The following is a 21,985-nucleotide window of genomic DNA, read 5'->3' on the forward strand; positions in this document are numbered from 1 at the left end:
TATAATATTTATGTTTGAATTTTTTTAAAAAAATGGAGATTTTTTAAAACATTTAGGCGGTTATGACTTGGTTGTGTGTTGACCTCACCTGCCTGCCTCTTATTATTTACTGGCATGCTAAAGCGGTAGACTTACCCGTTTGACAAATCTAAATATAACACATTTAGGCAGGTTTTTTTTAAAATATTATATAATAAAAAAATATTTATAAAAATATAACAAAACTATAAGGTTTGTAAAAATATAATAATCCGGGACTTGAAATCCCGAATTCAACAGAGATTGTCATGAGATCTCTGTCAAATTCCCAAAAAATTGATTTTAAAAAGATAGAAAAGTGATAATTACCTTCTCCATTTTCAATAAAGAAGCCGTTGCTCCACTCATTCCACTATCATTTGTTCTCACTCCAATTATCATGTTGATTTTCCCAACAGCTCACATGAAATAAAAATTTCCCAATTTCCCCCACTACTATCCTCTCATTACATTATGACTTGTTCTAATTTTTTTCCTTGTTCCTTCTTGAAAAGTCTCTGCTTCCTCATCTTCTCTCAGTGTTGCTATTGTTGAGGCAAGTCTATTTCATAATATTCATTGTAATGTTATTTTTTATAATATTTTATTTTATTGTGTATTATTGTGTTCTAATTTTAGTTAAATATTATCACAGCTTGATTTAATCGTCATTTGAATTTTGATGTATTTCTTCTCAGATTTGTTCTAGGTAAGCATCATCTATTTTTAATTTTGTTTTGTTGTACTTAATACTTTCATTATTATTTTTATTTAGTTGGTTATTTGTTATTATTTCTTTGAAAATATTTTAAGATTATAATTTAATCGATGATTGATTTTATTTTATTATGTTGTTAACATGTAATTATTATAATGATACTTTCTGTACGAAGCTATGATAAACAAGTTTTTCTTAATTAAATAAGAAAGGGTTGTTATTTTATACAAAAAACGACAATTTTCTAAGTTTTTGATTTTATTTTTTTATCAATTAAATTAAATTAATTAATACTGAGTTTTAAAAAATAAAATGTTATAATAAAAAAATTCGTAAATTTATTTTGTACTTTTTGTGCTATGACATAAGAAATTAACACTAGTTTATTTAATAGAATTGATATTATTTATTTTGTGCATTAAGAATGATAAAAATAGTATATTAGAGAGATTGCTACGTACTATAAAATAATACTAAATAAATGATAAAATTATCTATTGCTACCACCAAAATTAAAAACATGTGATTTAATATATTTTAAAGTATAAATAATTCTCCTCATATTTATAAAAAATATCATTTTTTGCCAAACTTAATAATACACATTATATATTATTAATTAATCACTTTATATTTCAACATACCAATAAATTACATATCTTATATTTTTTTACTTCATTTTAAATTTGAAAACTCATTTTTTCTAAAATGATAGTAAATTAATTTTATTAATTTTAATTAGTTAAAATTATAGGTTTTTTCTAAAATGTGTCAAATTTTTATTTATTTATTTGCTCGTTAATCTCTTTTATAAATAAATTATATTATAATTTAAAAAATTTGTAATCAACTTTTTAACCTAGTAAAAAATTATTCTACGTTGCGAACAACAACATTAATATTTTTAGTTCCATAATGTTGATATTATATATTTATTGTTGGATATAGAAATGGACGTTGTGAGCGCATTACTCTACATTGGTGGTCATGTTATTGTTCAAAATGATAGGGTCGGATATAGCATACCAGCAACTAGACCCATGAAAATCTCACGTTCGATTACATTTGCCCAGTTGGTGAATAAGGTGCATCGCCTCCTACAAATAGATCCATCACAATTCAGTATTAAACTATCTACAAAATATTCTTACGAAGTTATGTCTCGTCATATCGAAGAGCATGTGTACATCACAGATGATGAGAGTCTATAATTCATGTTTGATTCATCGCTACTACATTGTTTTTACCTGTATGTTGAATCATCACCAGTATCTTATGAGGTGTATTGTGATCATGAGACGTTCATGCCAGAGATAACACAAGGTTTGAGTACAATGGATTTCAATGATCCGCCACAAACTTCTACTCGCCACATAGATATCGCAGGTTCAGAATTGTATTCTGGAATTGGTACGGGCAATTGGGATCATCACATCATGGTTCCCACGGAAAAAGATCATGGATGGGCCCAAAATGAAACATTGTCATGGGATTTATATTCACGGCCTTGGGATCATCTTATCACGAATCCCACACGAGAAGATGCAGGACCTAGTGGGCAAAAGACACCTCGAGTTTTGGATTTTAATTATGGGGATGCTGGAAATATGCCAAATTCAATTACAAGAAATATTACTGAGGTACATGATCTATTTGCTGACAGTTCTCACCATGTAATGAGTAGCGACAGTGATCCCGATGCAGCATCAAGTGATGGGCAAGAATATGACACCCAGGACATGGAAGCACGACAGGGTGAGGGCACATCATCGCAAATCCCAAACTACGGCGGGGAAACACTTATTGCACAGAACATTCCTCGTGATGGTTCCGTAATGCGTGATATTCCTCAATTTTTTAGCACAGTTTATGATGAACAAATTCCAGATTCTTTTTGGTCATCATCTAGATCACGGACTAAGTTTTACGACCCTGAAAGGCCTGAACTTTGTGCGAAAATGGTTTTCAAAAACAAAAGTGAATTAATAGCATCTGTGAAGGATTTTTCTATTCGAATTGCAAGACGTGAATATCAATTTGTCCAAAGTTCTCCAACAATATGGAAGATCAAGTGTAAGAACTTTTCTGTTGGTGGCAATTGTGGTTGGGGACTTCGAGCATCATTCAAACAGAATATCGGTTTTTTCATGATAAAAAAGTATGGTGGGGAGCATACATGCGTTTTTAGCCAAGTGGGCATAGATCACCACAACCTTGACGTAAATATGGTGGCAAGCACACTTTTTGGTATTGTACGTTGTGATCCTGCATATGAAATCAAGTATGTCAGAGAGAGTATCAAAGGAAGATATGGCTATGATATATCGTATGCTAAGGCATGGCAGAGTTTGAAGCGTGCAGTGGAGATTATATATGGTACGTGGAAAAGCTCTGTGTCATTGCTTCCAAAATATATGAGTGCTTTCTCTAAGTATAATCCAGGGACTATTGTAGAGTGGAAGCACCTTCGACAAAACAATCATCCCCAAAAAGTTTTAAACTTCGTATTCTGGGCCTTCAAGCCGTGTATAGATGGATTTCGGCACTGTCGAAGAATAATAAGTGTTGATGGCACACATTTGTATACCAAATACAAGCATAAACTACTTATTGCAGTGACTTTGGATGCTAATAATCAGTTCTTGCCTCTGGCATTTGCGCTCGTCGATGAAGAAACTTACGAGTCTTGATATTGGTTCTTGAGTAACGTTGCACAACATGTGACAGGAGGTTGTAGAGGAGTGTGTCTTATATCTGATAGGCATGCAGGTTTAACAAGTGCGGTGCAAGATCTTCTCGACTTTAGACCTCCATGTGGTGTCCATCGTTTTTGTTTGAGACATGTGTGTTCTAATTTCAATAATAGGTTCAAAAACATTCATTTGAAGGACTTATGTTGGGAAGCAGAGACACAACATCAAATAGAAAAATTCAATGCCACGATGGAAGCAATCAAGTCAAAAAATGTAGCAGCTTTCAATTATTTGGCTAACATCCCGAAAGAGAAATGGACACTTGCTCATGATGATGGTTGGAGGCGTGGGATAATGACGACAAATATGTCTGAGTGTATAAATAGTGTATTGAAAGGGGCTCGTCGTCTTCCTATTACCGCAATTATGGAGTTAACCTTGCAGCGATGCGTGCAATATTTCATACAAAGACGGGGACGAAGCCAAAAAATGATGGAAAAAAATCAACCTTGGACTGATTTTGCTTGCGAAAAGTTTGAGAAGTGGTCGAGAAAGTCAATTGAACATAGAGTTGTACAATTTGACCAAAGGGATCAGATGGCATCCGTTGCAACTGGATCAAGACCGGGGAGTCAACATCACATACAAGTTGTCAAGATCTCTACTCGTGATTGCACATGTGGGAAGACAACAATATTTGGAATCCCTTGTTCACATGTTATATGTGCGTCAAAATGGTTTCGATTAGATCCTGCACATCTTGTTCAACCATGGTATGCACTTAGCGAATATGTCAATACTTATGATGGTAGGTTTTATCCTGTACATGATGAACAATATTGGGATGAACCGGCATTCCAATTACAACACAATCCAGTTCGACGAGAGAGGATAAGGGTTGGCAGAGATTGCACGACACACATTAGAAATGAGATGGATCAATCTTCCAACCAACAGAGACGTGGAAGGTACATGTGATATATAATGATATATTATCTAACTTTTAATTTAGTGAATACTAGTTTAATTATTATCTATTCTCATCACATGAATTGTATAGTTAAATGCTTTTATTTTTACAAGATATGACAATAATTTTCTGTGTTTTCATCACAAATACATGACAAGTCATTGGGGGGATGATTGATGAAGCTCAAGGATACGAACCATTCATATTTGTTGGATATTAAGTGTTTGGTAAATTAAGTGTTTTGTAAACACATAGTTGATTAAACTCTATTTGTTGGATATTAATTATTTTGTAAAATATTTCGTAATCTACATACCTCGACGCATACCAAATTGTCTAAGACATCTCTCTGGTCGGTGCATTTCAACAATATCGAAATGTATCAGCGGGCATGCGGACCGACATAAGAGATTTTTGTTTCCTTCAAGGTACATATTCAACTCCGGTGAATCCATATCATATAGTGTCCACTTAAACTATCGAAAAACAAAAGTACAAATATTGGAATTCTTATCTTAAAATATTATAAAACATTTATAAATAAATAGATGGTGTAACAATTTACCTGTCCGTCTACCATTATGTCAATCATATCCCTCATTGTACGAACAGAATGACGTACGGTTTGCACCCATGAAAACCCAGGCTTCCATCTATGATATGAAAAAAAATTACAATTTAGGAAATCAATGAAAGTATTAGAAGCATACTAAAAAAATATTTTATTTGCAAAATACTTTGCGCCATAAGGTGGGAACGGTAGACCCTGAAGCACATCTGCAACTTGATCTGATTCTAGCTGGTTTTGTTGTACCCTGTCTGGCGTCAGAAGTGTAATCCTTGACCACACCCAAATCTGCAACGATATACAATATACACGTCACATAACAATATTATAACAAGCACAAATATATTTCTATATAGGTTTAACCGTACCTGAAGTAATTGTAGAGGCCCGCAAATGTCTTTCTTCAACACCAGAGAGTTGTTGCATAACTCTCGATAGAGATATGCCAGTACAGCGGAACGCCAACTATATGTAATCACTGTATCAATATCCTCAAGAAATGATAAATACATAAGCTTCACTGCCGAACTCTCTGAGTCTGAAAACATGCATCCACCAATAATCAGTAAGGCCACACAACGAGAATATTTCACAACATCATCTTATGTACTCTCGTCATGAATCATATGATCCAGACAGTGCTTGCGTATAGCGCCAAGAGAAAGATGACCACCTTTGATTTTATTAGGCTCTGGCATGAAACTCAACCAATATAAACACCGTTGTTGCAACTCATTTTTTCTATACTTGGTATCTACACCAGTTATGGGAATTCCATCTATATTCAAACCTCAAATTAATGCCACGTCCTGCAAGGTTATCGTGGTCTCACCGACGGAAAAGCGGAATGTGTGTGTTTTTCGGTGTCATCTCTCTACAATGGCTGTAAGCAAATGATTATCGTAATATTTTATCGGACCACACTGTAAGATACCATAAAATCCCATACGCGCCAAACATATACGAACACGCTGGTGAATTCCTTTACTATACAACATCCAAAGAGAATTATCGGAACGACGTGGATGTATAAGTGAATCAATGTTATCGGCATTGATATTGTTCGAAATATGTCTATCTTGTAAATATAAAATATTTTCTGAATTTTCCGTCATCCTGCAATTAATAAAATCTTGATTAATTTTTTTTTTCAAATATACTGACAAATAATACAACTAGCTTATATATTACAATTTTTTATTACTCGATAGATTTCATAATGATAATTTTATTATTCAAAACTGTTATTCATTTATTTTTTATTATTTAAATAATAATATCATAATATATCATCAAATATTTATTTATAAATTTAAAATCATAATTATATGAGTATATATTAAGGAAAAAAATAATTTTTTTCCAACTATTTCATGCAATTTAAAATAATTAAAAATAAAATTAAAAAAATTTAAATGGGATTTATATTATAAATAATTTTATACTCACTCTAATTATTATTCAGAATATATTACTTATTATCCAAAATTATAATATATTATTTATAAAAAAATTAATCGTTAGTAAAATTTTAAACAATAATAATAATTTTAAAAATATTATTACTATTTTAATTTTAAGTCAATTCTTATTTATATTATTGTTAAATTTATTTATTATATATTTTTTAATTAATATTTATAGTGATTTTACGTGGTTTGGAAATTAATATTAGTGGAAATTTTAGTAATAAATATAATATTTAAATTTTTATAATTCTTTAATTTATAAATTAATTTTAGAAATATTAATTTTTTTCAATAATATTAAAGATATATTACTATTTAATATACAATGATTCTTATATCCACATATAAAATAAAGATCCATTAAGCTTTAATTTATTTTTTCATGATTAAAGTAATAAATATATTTTAATTAATTATAATAATTAGGTGATATTTTAAGAAAATTAATTATCTATCGAATTAGTTTAAGAATATATTTTTAGTTAACACGTAAGTATTTGGGTCATTGCATTACAAAATTAATCCATCATTAACAATAACAATAAAATAAAATTAGTAATAGAATAAAAAACAGTTAAGAAAATAAAATCTAATTTAAATGAGTGTTGTTACTATTAAATTAACAATCATAACAAAAATATTAATTATAAATTAAAATAAAATAAACGATTATTTTTTATAACACAACAAACATTACGAGCAAAACCGAATTAAATCATATTGTAACATTTAAACAAAGTTCTAACACAATATATAACTAAGTAAGCACAAACATATAACTAAGTACAAATTATAACGTACAATACTACTACATTAAATCTACTTACCTCAAGGAACCCAGAACCGGCGAAGAGAAGAAATTATAACCGTCTGAATAAAAAAGAAAACAAAGATAAGAAGAAGTGAGAAGAATGGAGATAGAGGCACGCACAAGGGAAATTATTGCGGTGGGATAGGATAATAAATAATAGATCTGTGCTTATTTTATTATTTTAATTGAATCCGGAGCTGTTAGCTCCGGATTCACTTTTTTTTAAAAAAAAATCATAGTTTTTTTTAATATTTTTAAAGAATTCAACAGATATCAACATGATAATTGGAAATTTGGAATGAGAACATATGATAGTGGAATGAGTGGAGGAACGGCTCCTTTATTGGAAATAGGGAAAAAAATTATGAATCAAAAAAAATCACAGTTTTTTTTAATATTTTTAGAGAATTCAACAGATATCAACATGATAATTGAAAATTTGGAATGAGAACATATGATAGTGGAATGAGTGGAGGAACGGTTCCTTTATTGGAAATAGGGAAAAAAATTATGAATCCGGATCTGGGTTCGGTCGATGCTGCCCTTAGGATTGCTACCCAAGTGCAGATCGAATGGCTAGAATCAATCTGCAGATCAAATGATTTGATCTGCAGATTGATCTGGATCGTTCATGCTGCCTTGGGGTAGCAAGCCCTAAGGGCAGCATGAACTGATCCCCGGATCTGACCACTTTTCTATTTATTTCGCAAGTTCTATTTTTTTAAAGCAATTTTTTGGGAAGGAAGAGAGATCTGACATGATCTCTGTTGAATCCGGGACTTATTATATTTTTACAAGTCTTATAGTTTTGTTATATTTTTATAAATATTTTTTTATTATATAATATTTTAAAAAAAACCCCATTTAGGCTTCATTTAATAGTCTATATTATTGTTTGATAACTTATATTATTAATATGTGTATAATTTATCTTATCAAATCTCACGTTCTTCTCATCATATTATTTATTTATCTATTAATTATTTATTTTACATCAATCAAATCATCAGTTATTTATCTTACATCAATCAAATCATTTAATTTAAATTACTATATTACCTCTTATAAATAATATTATTCATATTTTATTTATTGGTAAAATGGTAAAATGGTAATTTGTCATTTTTTAATATAAAATTTTATCAATCAAATCAATAAATTATAATTCATCAATCAAATCAAATATTATATTCACTATCATTTTTTATTTATTTTTTATTACTTTATATTACTTATTTATGTATTATTTATCTCATCATACCTACCAATCGATACCTAGGGAGATTGTGAGAAAAAAACTTTTGATTTAGTGAACCTCGCATTGTCTCTGTCCAATCATTAGTATTAGTAAACGACGTTATTTTTTCAAATGAAAAAAAAAATTGCAACTGAATTTTGATTAAATATTCAATAAAACAGCCATAAAAAAAATTATTCAATAAAACAAAGTTTAAGATCTAAAGCTTATTGTTAGCTCAAAATTATAGTTGTTAGTCAAGACATGATTTTATTTTTTTATACTTCTGACAGTACAGATGTCATACTATGCAACGGATGAATGAGGGGCTACAAATATATTTCTTTACTATATTATAATACATAAACCCCATAGAAAAACCATATTTGGTCATTTTAATGTATTTTCAAATTTACCTTTAATAATTTTTCTAATTTATTTAATAATGGAGGTCCAAAAAAGTAAATTTCTTATTCAAAAACTTCCCACATTTTGTTCTACTATCCGTGTTATCCTAACCACTATCACATGACGCGTCGCATGTACTCCGTGTATTCATATATGTGATATCTAAAGTAAAGCACACACCTCCTTGGATTCATGGGCCTAATAGACAAACACATTATTGAGTGGATATTGGTCATATTCATTTCGTATCGTAGGTGTTGTCTATAGGAGTTATTTGTCTTACCCATTAAAATTTAGTGTTCATTTTTATGGCTTACTATATTAAACATCGTAGTGTCAGTAGCTTGAGCTAACTTTAACGCACGAGAATTTTCCATAAGATCACTCATCCCAAAATTTCTTGGTCATGTGTGCTTAACCCGAAATATGTGAAGCAACATATCCGAAAACAATTGAAATGTTTGGTTTTATCTCCTGAATATCGATTGATTATTCTTCATTTTATCCAATGTTTGGCTCAAATTTTACAAATGATTTATACGATGCATCATTCTCTTATCCACATATATTGTTTTATTATATCTCTATCTCTATCTCTATCTCTTTTTTATATACTCCCTACATATATGGCTACGTCCCACTCATTTAGACTATATTTTATTTTTCATCCGTTTCAAATAGTTTAGATTTCATATTTAATGTTATCTCTCTTTTTTTAAACAATATATCCCTATTAAATTAATATCATTAACTACTTGTACAATTATTTTATTATACTAAAATCTTAATTAAATAAGGGTAAAATGTTTTTTTTTTCTATAATTTACTTTTACTTTCTTAATTTGTGTGAAAACATATACTTGCTTATTGACATGAGACGGAGGGATTGGAGTATTAAGTTTGAGGAGATTGGTGTGTTGGCATGACCACTTCTCAATTTTTTATCTGTTGATGACTATTTAATTACAACAATGTCAATTTTCGTCTTTTTTTTTTGTGCCCTTATATGGATTATTTTTTATGAAAGCAACATTTTGTATTTTTTTAGTATTTATTTTTTCGATTAAAAACAAATTATACAATTACGCAATGCATGTACCCGAGTATTAGTTTATACTAGCATACGACGCACACGCGTTGCGTGTGTAATATAATTAACAAATATTTTATGAATTTGTTTGTTGAGTTGTACCAATTTTTCACTGAATGTCTGCTACGCAAAAAATAAAGAAAAAATAACAAATTTTTCGAACCAGGTTTCTGCTCATTTTGCTTCGGAATTTTTTTTTCTTGTCTGGGATAAAATTTTCCGTAGTCTAGCCAGAAAACACAACAAACAAATTAAAAGGCACGACCATTGGCACACAATTCCAAATTTTCAACATATAACTAAAAATAAAAGCTCTTATTTTTCTTCTTTGGCGCTTTACTGGAGAAAAATCTACGTATCCGGGCGTTTGCAATGAAGTGCTTAGAATTGGATAAATAAGATCTATAAATCGACCAATTTTTGGCTCCTGCCGTAGCTAAATAACTCCCGAGAAAACCTAGTTTTTCATGAAACGGAAGAATCAGTCGATCGATTTCCAAAGAACGCTTTTATGCTCTGTAATAGGATGGGGATGGGGTTTTCTTCAACGAGTGTAGTTGGGATCTGTTTCTCTTGAAAAAAGTGGACACATTTGCTTTGATAGAGAGGCGAGAGTTAGAGAAACTGAATGAATTGAACGTGGATTGAAGAGTATGAGATGAAAGACATTCTAGATAGATTAAAAAACAGACCATAACACAATGAGTACTTATTATACATTGCTCAAACTTAATAAATAATAAAAGATTATGCATCATTCAATGAATCAAGGATACTACTCTAACCTTATCCAATGAACAATGGTGAAGTAAAATGATTCGATTGGCTTGATTGATTGCTATAACGTACCTTAGATCAAATCCTAGTTAACTAATTTTAGCACCACGATAAATTTTATAAGAATGTTAAATTTACACTTCTTATTTAATATCTTTTTTGAAAATTTAAATTTCAGAAATTAATTATTATAATTATTATCTCGAACTTGAAATCCTATCTCAACATTAAAACCATTTCATGTAAATTATGGATGGGATTGATTTATATCCCATGAATCAAAAAAAAATTAATCTATGATAAAACCATTATCAGTTTCTAAATTACAAGTTTAATCATTATTATCTTAGAAATTTAATCAAATTAATTAAATATTAAAATCTAATAATTACTTTAAAATTTTTAATTTATTTTACTATATTTACTTCTTAGATTTGTACGAGACCTGTTTCAATAGAAAATAAAACCAATTGTTTCGCATAATTTCTTGAATATTTGCATCGAACAATAACTTCAAGGATAAATTAAAATCACGTTGAAAAGGGACATAGAAAAAAAAGTAAAAGACGATAATTAGGGGGAAAAAACTGAAAATCACACAGAAAAATCACTATAAATTGGCCTATCTACACTCTTCAACCTCAGTGTTGTAAGATTGAACATGACATATTATTTCTCAACAAAAGCATCTTATATAGAAGTTCAAATATTTCTGCTGCGACCTTGGAACTGCAATGAATCTTGGAACAAATGAAAATCGCCTCAGGCATGAACCTGAATCATCATCGAACAAGAACGATCATAGGGCTATCTCACGGAGCGACTCTGCAAACAAAAACATAGTCTATTAACATATATAGTTAAACAGTTTAAGACTGTGTTGATTGATATCACATGTTCAGAACAATGTTTGAAGTTCACTAATGCTTTAATTGGCATGCATTACCATTTTCGAGTGTAAGAAGGAAGATTACCTGAATTCTACATTTGAACTGATGTTGTGGTTTGTTCCGATAGTACATTTTGCCTTTTCTCGTCTACATTATCCTCAACTTCTATATCCGTGGGATCGTTCAATTCTTGTTCGTTAGGAACAATGAGCCTGCCAGAATCAGTTCTTTCACCCTCTTCCCTTGGTTTCAAGTCGTCAACTATATCATCATATGCAAGATTATTCAAAATCTCAGGGAGCGTTAAGCCGTGTTCCTCATCGTACTTTGACGATCCCATTTCAATGTCGATTTTTTCTTTGGAGCTTTTCATACCTCCCATGTTCATGAAATCATGATCCGTAGGTTCCACCACCACACTTTCTTCGTCGCGGACAAATGCTCGAAAATCATTGATTGAAGGTGGGATCTTAGAGAAGAAGACTTCTTTGAGGTTCTTGATCATCCCTTTGTTATATGGATTCTCCTTTTTATCGTATCGATACCTGAAGTTCTCGTATGTAGTCTGCATATGTAAACGTTTAAAATTTAGGCATAATTAACGGACTCTTATTTACAGTTTTCGAATATAAAGGTGATTTTTTTTTTCATAATTTTGAAAGAAAACTCACCTGATTCGTGCTAATCAGATAGAAGTGGAAAACTGAGAGGCCACCAACAAACCAAACAGCAATGAAGCAGTACACGATGAGTACAACCGATAAAATATCTCTCGACATGGATGTAAATATGTTGCGTTTCGGTCGGACAATGTTGATCCAAGAGACGACAAAAACATAAATGCATAAAATCGTCGATGTTGATATAAACATGTAGAAGAACCTATAGTTCCGCTGCATAAAATCACAACAGATGACACTGTCACTTACAAGAGCATGATATGTGTTATGATGAAGAAGTTTATGGAGAATAGCTATTTCGGCAAGCTTATAACAAGACGGCTTCTCAAGATTTAGTGTAGAGCCATACGTCATGAAAGGTTACAGCAAATATTAACAGTGCAACCCAAATCCTTTTTACGACATAGCTCAAACAACAACTTTTCAATTGTTCTGCAAAGAAACCATCACATAGAAATAGCAGGGGAAACTGCTCCTCCACCACAGTTAGTGAATCATCGGATTTGAGTTTGTAAAAAATGGGAACATTAAGGTAGTGTTTGGAAGAGCTTCTAGGAAGCACTTCTCAGCTGTTTTGAAAAATTAAACCGATTACTATACTGAATGTTTATACTTTAGCCATCAAAATTTGTTTTAGAATGTCAGAATACTCACTATACCAATGCATTGACCAACCCATGGACAGTGGTGATCGAATCTCTGAACACAGTTGTTGCAGATGGAGCAATGAGATGCACGAGGTGGACGGTAGAGTAAACACGTGTCACAAAATTTCACTTTGACCGTGTGCCCATTTACAACGACATCTTTTGTACGAGGAAGTTTCAAATGAGGAGTTCTACCATTGACCCACTCCATTGAAGGGGTGTTTATTTCAAATGTTTCATCAGATTCCGGAGGTTTTGTATTTCTAGGGACGATTCCCGGATCTCTGCTTGAGGTGAGGAAGAGGAAGAATACATCCTGCAAAAATATATAGGATCAATATTCTCAATAAAGCTCCTTCAGTATGCTTTATATAGAACAGCTCTCGATTTTCATAATAGTTTTATCTTCATGGCACGAGTATAAATCCAAATTTACCAATCGTGATCTACACAAAATTGTAAACCGCTCGAAAATCAGTCAACTTACCAACATGGTTAGCACTATAGCTACAGTAAGTACTGGATACCAAGGATTGGCATTCTCGCCTTCTTTGATGTTGTGTTTAATGACTAACAGAATCTTTATACAAAACGCCAGGGCCGGACCAACAATTAAAAACGTGGACAAGAACAAAGAAGACACATCGGGTCCGAAGATCAATCTCCCCCCTAACAAGAATTTCTGTAACAAGTGAAACAACAAAAAACATAAATTAATGAACAAACCATATCTGCGACCATCATAACTGTAAAGTTATATATACTAATATGTATCCACCCCACTGCAACTAGACAAAGATCAGTATTGTCAATATAAGCTCTATTACAATTTACAGTACTAGGAATGAAGAGGAAAATATTTACAAGAAATACATACTAGCATGCATACACACTACAAATGTACATTTGAATCTATCATATAACAAATGAAAATTCAAATCAAACCGGGAATTTCAGATCTACACTGGAAAACATCAGAAGGGCTCTTCCAGTAAAGTCCAAAGCATCAAATGATAAATCCAGTAATGATCCTAAATACACAGTTTATTAGCTTTGATCTTACTTCCAAGACTTGTTCCCACCTCCTATTAAAAGGCCAAGATTTGATGAAAAAAGAAAGCCCATTTTTTAAAAAAATCAAGAAACATCACGTATCATATTCAAGAATACCCGACAAACGATTGATTAGAAGAAGCATAAAGAACAAGAGATTACATTGCTTCCCCTCCAAACTTGATAAAGCCTCCTCGGATGGGGCCTTCCGAGGTCCATACAGATTCAATGCAAGAAACAGACAACCCAAAGCTAAATTCGGATTGTCGTTGAATTCAACCACAAAAGGCTCTATTTTCCCTCTTCTTTGTGTTTCTTGGCAGCAGCCCACATGGAGAAACACGTCCAAAATCTCAAAGCTCGTGTCTTTTCATCATTATCAATCATTCATCCAGTGTTTCTTGGTCTAAATTTCAAGAAAATACGGGAAAGTATTAGGCCAGAGAGAGAGAGTCGGCAAAATGTTGGAGATGGGATGATCAAGAAACAGCTGCCATTTTGCTCGCTTTGTGTCTGAAGAAGACGGATCTTCTTATGAATAATGAATATTTTGTTCCTCTTTAAATTATTTCGCCCTTTGAATCCTTTTTTAAACTTATTTCATGTTCTTTTCCGATTATCTGCTGAATTCTAAAGTCTTGATTTATAATAAAAACATATATATAAATCATATATTATATTGTAAAATAAACAAAAGATTTCAGTTACATTCTGTCTCAAAGGTGTCACCTAACTCGCTGTTTCTCTCTCTTCTGGCAGATTGCGCTGCCGAGGCGGGGCGGAGGTTCCCATTTCTGACCTTTTTTCCCGGGTACGAAATGGAAATATGCTGTTCATTATTTGTAAGGGAAAAATTAATTTTTTATAACTTATCTTATCATTTTGTGAGTTTGATCTCAATTCCATATTATTAAATTTCAATTTTGATTTTATATTTTTTCCAGTTTCGATAATTTTAGTGATTTTTAAATGGAAGTGATAATGTGAATGACACGATACACATCAATATTGCATTGATTCCATGTCAATGTCAAATCGAAAAAATAATTAAAATTGGAAGAAATAAAAAACATAGTGAACTATAATTGCATAAATGACCAAAACCGCTAGAGTCAAATATATAAGACAAAAACAATTTTCTCTATTTTTTATATCAAGATTTTAATTGTCTTTTATAAATTTAAATTAAATAAATTTTGTATTTATAAAAATGACATCATATTATTTATCCATTGTTTTGGTACTTTTTGGACTTTCGCTATTCGTTTTTCATATATTAACAATTACTATAATTTCCACGGTAGAAGTATAGAAAATAGATTTTGTATTATCATTGATCTACATTTATGTTATTCGATCTATATTTGCAGTCAAAAGTAATATTTTTGACATAACAGATAATTTTTTTATGAGTTGGGTCGGAAGAGATATTTATCTCACAAAATTGATCTGTGAACAAAAGTTTTGTGTTGATAATATAGTTGATATTACATGTTTAAAGTACAATATAAATTTCAATTGCTTTTTCTCGAATGATTTTATGCATAATTCGAGTGCAATTAACTTAACTCTTAAGATCACTTTTAACAAAAAAAATAACGATTTTAGAAAATGAGGTGGATGCATGTCTTGGGCCAAATTTTCAAATATTGTAAAAAAAAAAATATTGAAGAAGTCAACAACGGACCACATTTGGGCATAACACGACATTGGTCAACTTGTATTGATTATCAATTCCTCTTTGACAACTATATATAACGTAACCACTCGTGACATAAAAATAAATAGCATTCAATATAATTTTTAATTCTATATATAATTAGTTGTTGCTGTTCACCCAACGTGCGGGCACATTATCACCGTGCTCAAGTCTATCTTGAAAAGAGGATCCTTTTGTGGGATTTTATTTGTCAGTGAAACTCCTTTTTTATTATTTTTAAAAGAAAATATTCCTTTATAAGTCACATTTTTTTAAATCTCAAATATACAGACTTACATTATATTTAGTAATATTTTGTATATTATTTTACTAATATATCCATATTAAATATATTTTAAAAATTATGAAATTATTTTTTGAATACATTAAATAAGGATAAATGAAAAATTTGTATATAATTTACTTTTTCAATGATTTTTTTTACTCTATGTGAAAAAAGGTTTATATAATCGATACGGAGTGAATAACACGTTCATGTTTATATATATATAAAGCAATTACACAAATGGACTCATGTAGCAGTTATTTCATATTGTCATTATTTTATTTAGGAGCATATTTTACCATTTAGTAACCAATTCGAATACTCTTCACAGGTCTCCCATGCGAGATGTGGTATCACTAGAAATAAAACGAATGGAGTGAAGATTAGTAAAAAAAATAAAAAATAAAAAAATAGCATCGAATTCAGTTTGAATTAACTATATTTGAGCTCAAAACTTTTGACTCAATTTCAAGTCAAAATTTTCGATCTTTTTTGTGAGTTGTTCAAGTTATTTCTCAAACATTAAAGTTCGAAAGCTCGAAATGTGTGTGAAGCTCGAAATTTATATATATTTAATGTATCATTATTTAAATTGACAAAATATTAATGCTCGCAAGTAGCTCCCGAACAATAAACACAATAATTTTGGCTCAAATTTAGTTGTAAAAAACTTTCAAATGTTTTTGAGTTCAACTCGAATTAGATAATGCCATGTGTAAAAATTAAATAAAAAAAAAACTAAAAAAAAACACCTTTTAAGGCTTAAGCTACAAAATATAATTTAGGCCCTTATATTAATTTCTCATGAAAAAATGCTTATTTTCACTCTTATATTTATGAGTTGATATCGTGATAGACGAATCGTTTCGATCCATATCTATATAGTTTTGATATAAAAAATAATACTTTTTTATGAGTCAAAACAAATATAAGATTCGTCTCGCAAAATTCATCCACGAGACGTCCTCATAAAATTTTGGTGAATATATTCGAACAAATTATTTCTTCTTTTCTCTCCAAAAGAAAAGAAATTATCCCTCAGGTTCTTACACATAATTTATTTGTTCAAAATTTCCCAATATTTACCTTTGGATTCTTTTATTTAGAATCGTATGGGTGACACGTCTGTTGGATGCGTTGACTACCTAAAATCTTTTACTCCAAATAATAATTTATCTCTCAACTCCATACAAATAAGAATAAATGGAAACCTGTGATTAAGATAAATTCAGAGCTGGAATAATGGGAGTGTCCCATCAATCCATTTACATACATGTAAACGCATAAGTCATAACTTTTTTTTTCTTTTCTTTTTCTTATTTTAGTTTTTTTTTTTCAATATATCGATGAAGAGAAATAAATGTAAAAATAAAATTCGACAACATAGATTATTTGACGGCATTTTGCTAGAAACAAAATACAATATAGCTAAAAAAATAAATGTAGAATCCGAAATCCATGACACTACCTCACCAAGTTTAAGCTACATCCGAAACATAAAACATAATTCACAATTGTACATGAAAAACTGGATGAATCCTAACTCTGAGTCAATACGCTAACGTCGCATCGCATACTTCCACATTCCTAGTACTACTAGAAGGCATGCTCCTTCCTACTTTCGACCTCAGCTTAAGTAAGAAAACGAGAAATATCTACGACCACCACACAAAAAACATACCTGCCATACACTGAGGAAGTTCTTCTCACCAGGTAGTCGACGTCTCGCCTGCAGAATGACCAATACACTCTTTTAGTCCAAAAAATTTGGGCTGCTATCTTGTGAACTGCAAGTTCGTGAAACATATTCAGGATTATGTTATTACGAATTACGATCCCAAACCGGCTTCTCAACAAATTGTTGAGTGGTTGTCTGGTTGATAAATTTAGGACTTAGGAGGCTTTTTTACCAACAAGACTAGTCAATTATGCGAGAAATGGGAATGTTCGTCGCTCTACGCCCTCAGTTCCACCCCTTAAAAGAGAAGGAATTTTACAGAGAGCGCGACACAACAATTCACCCTCCTTCCTGCTAAAGGAAAAGAAACTAAAATGTGCACACTACAGGGCAACTAACATAGATACTGCGTCTTAAGTTTCAGCGTATAAGAAAAGACTAAAAATAACAAGTATTCAACTCTGAAAAGGCCATATTCCAACAAGCCTTCTGAACTTAATTCCCGAATATCTCGACTCCTAGTAAAAACAAAAGCAGCAGGCTTAGTGCATTCTGTTTTTCAAATAACCAAAGACCAAAGTGCTTTCCGAGCTCCCTATGGTTATTATTAACAAGGGATTGACTTTCAAGAACTTAAAAATTTATAGAGTTTCTCATAAAAGAAAACCACATATATCTACAGTTCGATGAATTGAACACAGGATTAAGATTAAAAAAAATAAAAATAAAAAAAATTCTTCCAAATTCGCAGAAGGAGCATTTAACAAGAAGGTGCGCTTAAAATTCCAAAAGACTCATCAGTGATCCCCAAAGTCTATGTTTTCATATTATGAAGTTCTGTAAATGCCCAAAAGTGTCTAGAAACATATGCCACCATTATGGAGAATATGAAGACGGTTAAATAATAAAAGATAATATTCGGTAGTTAAAAGGAGTAAAAAAATAGAAAAATAAATAACCTTTTCTTCGCAAGGCTTCGGGCACCAAATCCTTCTGTTGTACCATCATCCATAGAAGTACCCTCGGCATTTCACAGATCCACACAAGCACTTTCTCCTTCCTTTGTCTCCTTTCTCAGGCTGAACAGTCCCATAATCATATGTCAGCTCTTGCATGGGGGGAACATGTCCGATCGCAAAGAAAGCAACATGGAGATACGATTGATTATTACTTTCACGTAAAACTGGCTGCCAGAATACATTTGGCGAACAACTATGGTTCATAAACCGGGCTACATTTCCGTTGTTCTTTGCACTTATCACAAGGGGAAATGGGGCTTTCTTAGAACCCGGGGAATCATCATGAGCAGCTTCTAATGGCTTGTAATAACGGTTTGCATCAAAAATATAATTATTGTCACTTCCATTCCCAAAACTACCACCGGCGTCATTTATGACATCCCCCGCATATTCACAAATAAAAGCTCCTGCACGTATGGGATCCCAAGACCTAAGGCCCCAGCCTCTGTTCTTTGTTTTGAAAACCTCAAGACGAACTTTAATACCTGCTTGAGACGTACGGTTCCGGCAATTCGGAGGACATGCGCACGTCTGACCGCACTCATATATCAAGGGTTTGTTAGTCAGAAGAACCCCAATTGATGAATAGGGGACAAAGCCATCATTTTTCTGATTGCACGGGCAATGGGTGTCCCCAGGCTGACATCCACCCATGCAATGACAACCAGAAGAAGGTTTAGATGCCGGAAAAGGCTTCGAGTATCTGAGGCTCGAAATATACGAGAAATGACTGGGTCCCTTTTCACCATCAACGTCATTCACAAGAGTGACAGGCTGACTTTCTGAACCCGAAGTTAAATCTGGAAGTATGACACCTGTCTGAGTAGCTGTTCCATCTCTCCACTGCTGAATTGATTTCCACAGGGTATAAGTTTGCGGTTGTCCTGGCACCCTAACCAACTTATACTTAAAAACATTGCATCCCGACTTCTTCTCTGCCCATGATTCTTGAATTCTATACAGGCCATCATACACATAGATCTTACCAGTTGAAAGAGTATCCTTAATGCCCCTTATGACTCTCACATCATTGGCTCGGTGTAGACTTTTTTCTAGAGCAAGATTTCCCCTTTCGAGCTTCTGGTCAAACATTTGTCCATCTCTCCTCTGCACTCCACCCTGGCCAGTATATATTAACACGTCTCCGCCATCCCCCTCGTCGTCATATCCTCCAGATGAAACTATGCTGACAGCTACCGGTTCTTCATCTGTTGTACTTTTCACACTCATATAATCTATTCCAGCCATACTTGGGGAGTGTAACCCAACTACGCAAAGTTCCATTCTAACAAAGAAAATATCACCAACTTCAATTCCCGGAACATGCCCAATCCGCTTTGTCGCGTTTGTCCGAATTCCTTTGGTCATCAAAAGCGTACCAGCTTTCAGGTCGGGACGTCTAGCAATACCATTAGCCGAGTCATTTGCTTCATCAAGTTGAGTGAGTCTTCTCCTAAGTAAACTAAAAACCAAGAGTATAGTTCCAACAGTTTCCTTGTCCCCACTAGCCCTTCTAAAGTCATCAAATCCATTAAGCTTAAAGAGCGCCAAGAAGCTATTAACTAGAGATTCTACATCAACTTCATCACCCTCACCAGGCCTTCTCTTCCTTGGGCGGCCCCTTCGCCTCACCGGTTTATTGGAAGCCTCTGCATCAGTGGTATGTAAGCCAAACTCATTCACATATTGGTCATTCTGTGAGTCGCTATACCCATCACCCTCCACAACTACAGGTTCGGGTGGATTGAAGTTTCTCTTTGGCCGACCACGGCGGCCATGTGGTTTGGGCGCTGGGGTCCTAAATGAATTCAATGGAACAGGAGCTGGTACAGTGCCATCGTCACCAAAATTACCTTGCTGGTTTTGAGAACCATAACCAGTGTGCTGGGGATCATTGGGAACCAGAAAAGGGTAAAATGGTTGAACTCCCGGCGGAAAAGGACCACCTGGTGGGACACAAGCAAAGGGGGAGGCATGGGGGGTCGGAACATTAGGCATGCCCGGTGGGTTCGGGAACATCGGAATGAGACATCTCAAAGGCCTCACATCCATTACCTTAGACTTATCAATTGACCCAGGTTGATGATTTGCCTGCGAATTCAAACCGTGCTCCATTTAACCACAATGCACCACCCCACTAGATGAGTTCTAATCGCTTAAAAATATGTTATACAAGTTGCATACAAAAGCCCCAGAAACTACTCAATGATCCTATATCACATGCATAACAGTAAAAGACCAATCTTTAATTAAACACTAAAACACAAAACTAATCAAATTGTATGTCTCTAAACAAACCATAGCTCAAAAGGTGAAAGGTACAAACTCCAAGAAACTTTTGTACGAATCAGCTTCCTGAAACACATGAAAAACGATACAGTCAGTACCTAGAACAGTAAATCAAAAATCAATTGAAACCTCAAAAACCCACAAGAAATTTAACCAGAAAAAATATGACCAAAGCACAAAACAGATGCAACACAACAAAATTTCAAAACCCAGTTCAGAAATAGATAAAAATTGAATTTTTGCCACGGCATTTGTGTAGGGTATAAGAAACCCCTCAGAGAGTAACCAACGACAACAGACACTATGCATCTATTATATAAATGTCAAATTAAAATAATATTAAAATTTATACAGCACGGGTTGCAGACTTCATTTGAAAAAGTTTGGAGACAGATCTTGAAATTGAAAAAAATACCTAAATAATATTAAGATTTAAGAGAGAGGGAGGGAGGGAGGGATCTGGCGTTAGCGAGTGGACAGTCAATTGCGCTTTGTGCTGACTACTGTATTATTTCATGTACTTTGAAGATGCAGGAATTTCGAAATATTGCACTTAAGTCCCTCAAGGTATTTTTGTTTTTTTGGGTATTAATTATAAACTCTAGTTTGAATTTTTTTCGAGTGATTTTAAGTGAAATATTTTTGTAAATAAATTTATTTCTTTTGGAAAAAAATTCTTCTGCTTTCAAATAAAATGTGTTCTTGCTATCACCGTTTGAATGAGGTGACAAAAATGTGATAAATTATATAATAGGATGATCATAGATTATTATTCGATGAATGATCAAATGTATAACTTATCTTGCATACACAAATATAAAAAATATCAACCTATAAAGGATATTTAGATTTTACATACCTTGTCTCATATTGAATTACAACAAAGTGCAAATCCTTATTCAAATTTTATCATCAACTCTAGATCAGAGATCTTTTTGGTAAATTTATGTATTTGTAATGATTGTGAAATTTATATTTACTGATA

The 21,985-nt window shown here is 32.4% G+C and overlaps 3 protein-coding genes and 1 long non-coding RNA gene across 10 annotated transcripts; 1 reads left to right on the plus strand and 3 right to left on the minus strand.

Annotated features, from left to right (window-relative positions):
* The first annotated feature begins 3,678 nt into the window (after positions 1 to 3,678).
* Positions 3,679 to 4,407, plus strand: LOC140888481 (uncharacterized). The gene has a single exon (XM_073296171.1). It carries the CDS (start codon positions 3,679 to 3,681, stop codon positions 4,405 to 4,407), a length of 729 nt encoding a protein of 242 aa, XP_073152272.1.
* A 586-nt stretch (positions 4,408 to 4,993) lies between these two features.
* On the minus strand, positions 4,994 to 5,544 carry LOC140886469 (uncharacterized). The gene is made up of 3 exons (XR_012151567.1): positions 5,336 to 5,544; positions 5,137 to 5,255; positions 4,994 to 5,052 (listed from the first exon to the last, which is right to left on the minus strand). It is a non-coding gene; the product is annotated as an uncharacterized lncRNA (long non-coding RNA).
* A 5,771-nt stretch (positions 5,545 to 11,315) lies between these two features.
* LOC140887152 (probable protein S-acyltransferase 4) lies at positions 11,316 to 14,869 on the minus strand. Of its 3 annotated transcripts, none has more exons than XM_073294220.1 (7): positions 14,764 to 14,869; positions 14,192 to 14,435; positions 13,464 to 13,658; positions 12,984 to 13,292; positions 12,321 to 12,542; positions 11,734 to 12,214; positions 11,316 to 11,584 (listed from the first exon to the last, which is right to left on the minus strand). In XM_073294220.1, exons 2-6 carry the CDS (start codon positions 14,246 to 14,248, stop codon positions 11,741 to 11,743), a joined length of 1,257 nt encoding a protein of 418 aa, XP_073150321.1. In that variant the 5' UTR covers positions 14,249 to 14,435; positions 14,764 to 14,869; the 3' UTR covers positions 11,316 to 11,584; positions 11,734 to 11,740. The 3 variants fall into 3 exon arrangements, with proteins under 3 accessions (XP_073150321.1, XP_073150320.1, XP_073150322.1); XM_073294219.1 differs by having other exon boundaries at positions 14,759 to 14,834; XM_073294221.1 differs by lacking the exon at positions 14,764 to 14,869 and adding an exon at positions 14,738 to 14,754.
* A 2,600-nt stretch (positions 14,870 to 17,469) lies between these two features.
* Positions 17,470 to 21,497, minus strand: LOC140887264 (histone-lysine N-methyltransferase, H3 lysine-9 specific SUVH1-like). 5 transcript variants are annotated; one of them, XM_073294400.1, is made up of 4 exons: positions 21,416 to 21,496; positions 21,010 to 21,066; positions 18,652 to 20,802; positions 17,470 to 17,743 (listed from the first exon to the last, which is right to left on the minus strand). In XM_073294400.1, exons 2-3 carry the CDS (start codon positions 21,010 to 21,012, stop codon positions 18,697 to 18,699), a joined length of 2,109 nt encoding a protein of 702 aa, XP_073150501.1. In that variant the 5' UTR covers positions 21,013 to 21,066; positions 21,416 to 21,496; the 3' UTR covers positions 17,470 to 17,743; positions 18,652 to 18,696. The 5 variants fall into 5 exon arrangements, with proteins under 5 accessions (XP_073150501.1, XP_073150503.1, XP_073150499.1 ...); XM_073294402.1 differs by lacking the exon at positions 21,416 to 21,496 and adding an exon at positions 21,353 to 21,400; XM_073294398.1 differs by having other exon boundaries at positions 18,652 to 21,066; positions 21,416 to 21,497.
* Between the last annotated feature and the right edge of the window lie 488 nt (positions 21,498 to 21,985).

Source organism: Henckelia pumila, chromosome 3, assembly GCF_033568475.1.
Source record: "Henckelia pumila isolate YLH828 chromosome 3, ASM3356847v2, whole genome shotgun sequence".
Lineage (NCBI taxonomy): Eukaryota > Viridiplantae > Streptophyta > Magnoliopsida > Lamiales > Gesneriaceae > Henckelia > Henckelia pumila.

Coding starts and splice junctions, on each gene's coding strand:
- LOC140888481 (XM_073296171.1), top strand. CDS start 3,679: ATGGAAGCAATCAAGTCAAAAAATGTAGCAGCTTTCAATTATTTGGCT.
- LOC140887152 (XM_073294220.1), bottom strand. CDS start 14,248: ATGGACCTCGGAAGGCCCCATCCGAGGAGGCTTTATCAAGTTTGGAGG. Junction 13,659..14,191: donor AAGTTTGGAGGGGAAGCAAT/GTAATCTCTTGT, acceptor CACTTGTTACAG/AAATTCTTGTTAGGGGGGAG. Junction 12,215..12,320: donor ATCTGATTAGCACGAATCAG/GTGAGTTTTCTT, acceptor TTACATATGCAG/ACTACATACGAGAACTTCAG.
- LOC140887264 (XM_073294398.1), bottom strand. CDS start 20,826: ATGGAGCACGGTTTGAATTCGCAGGCAAATCATCAACCTGGGTCAATT.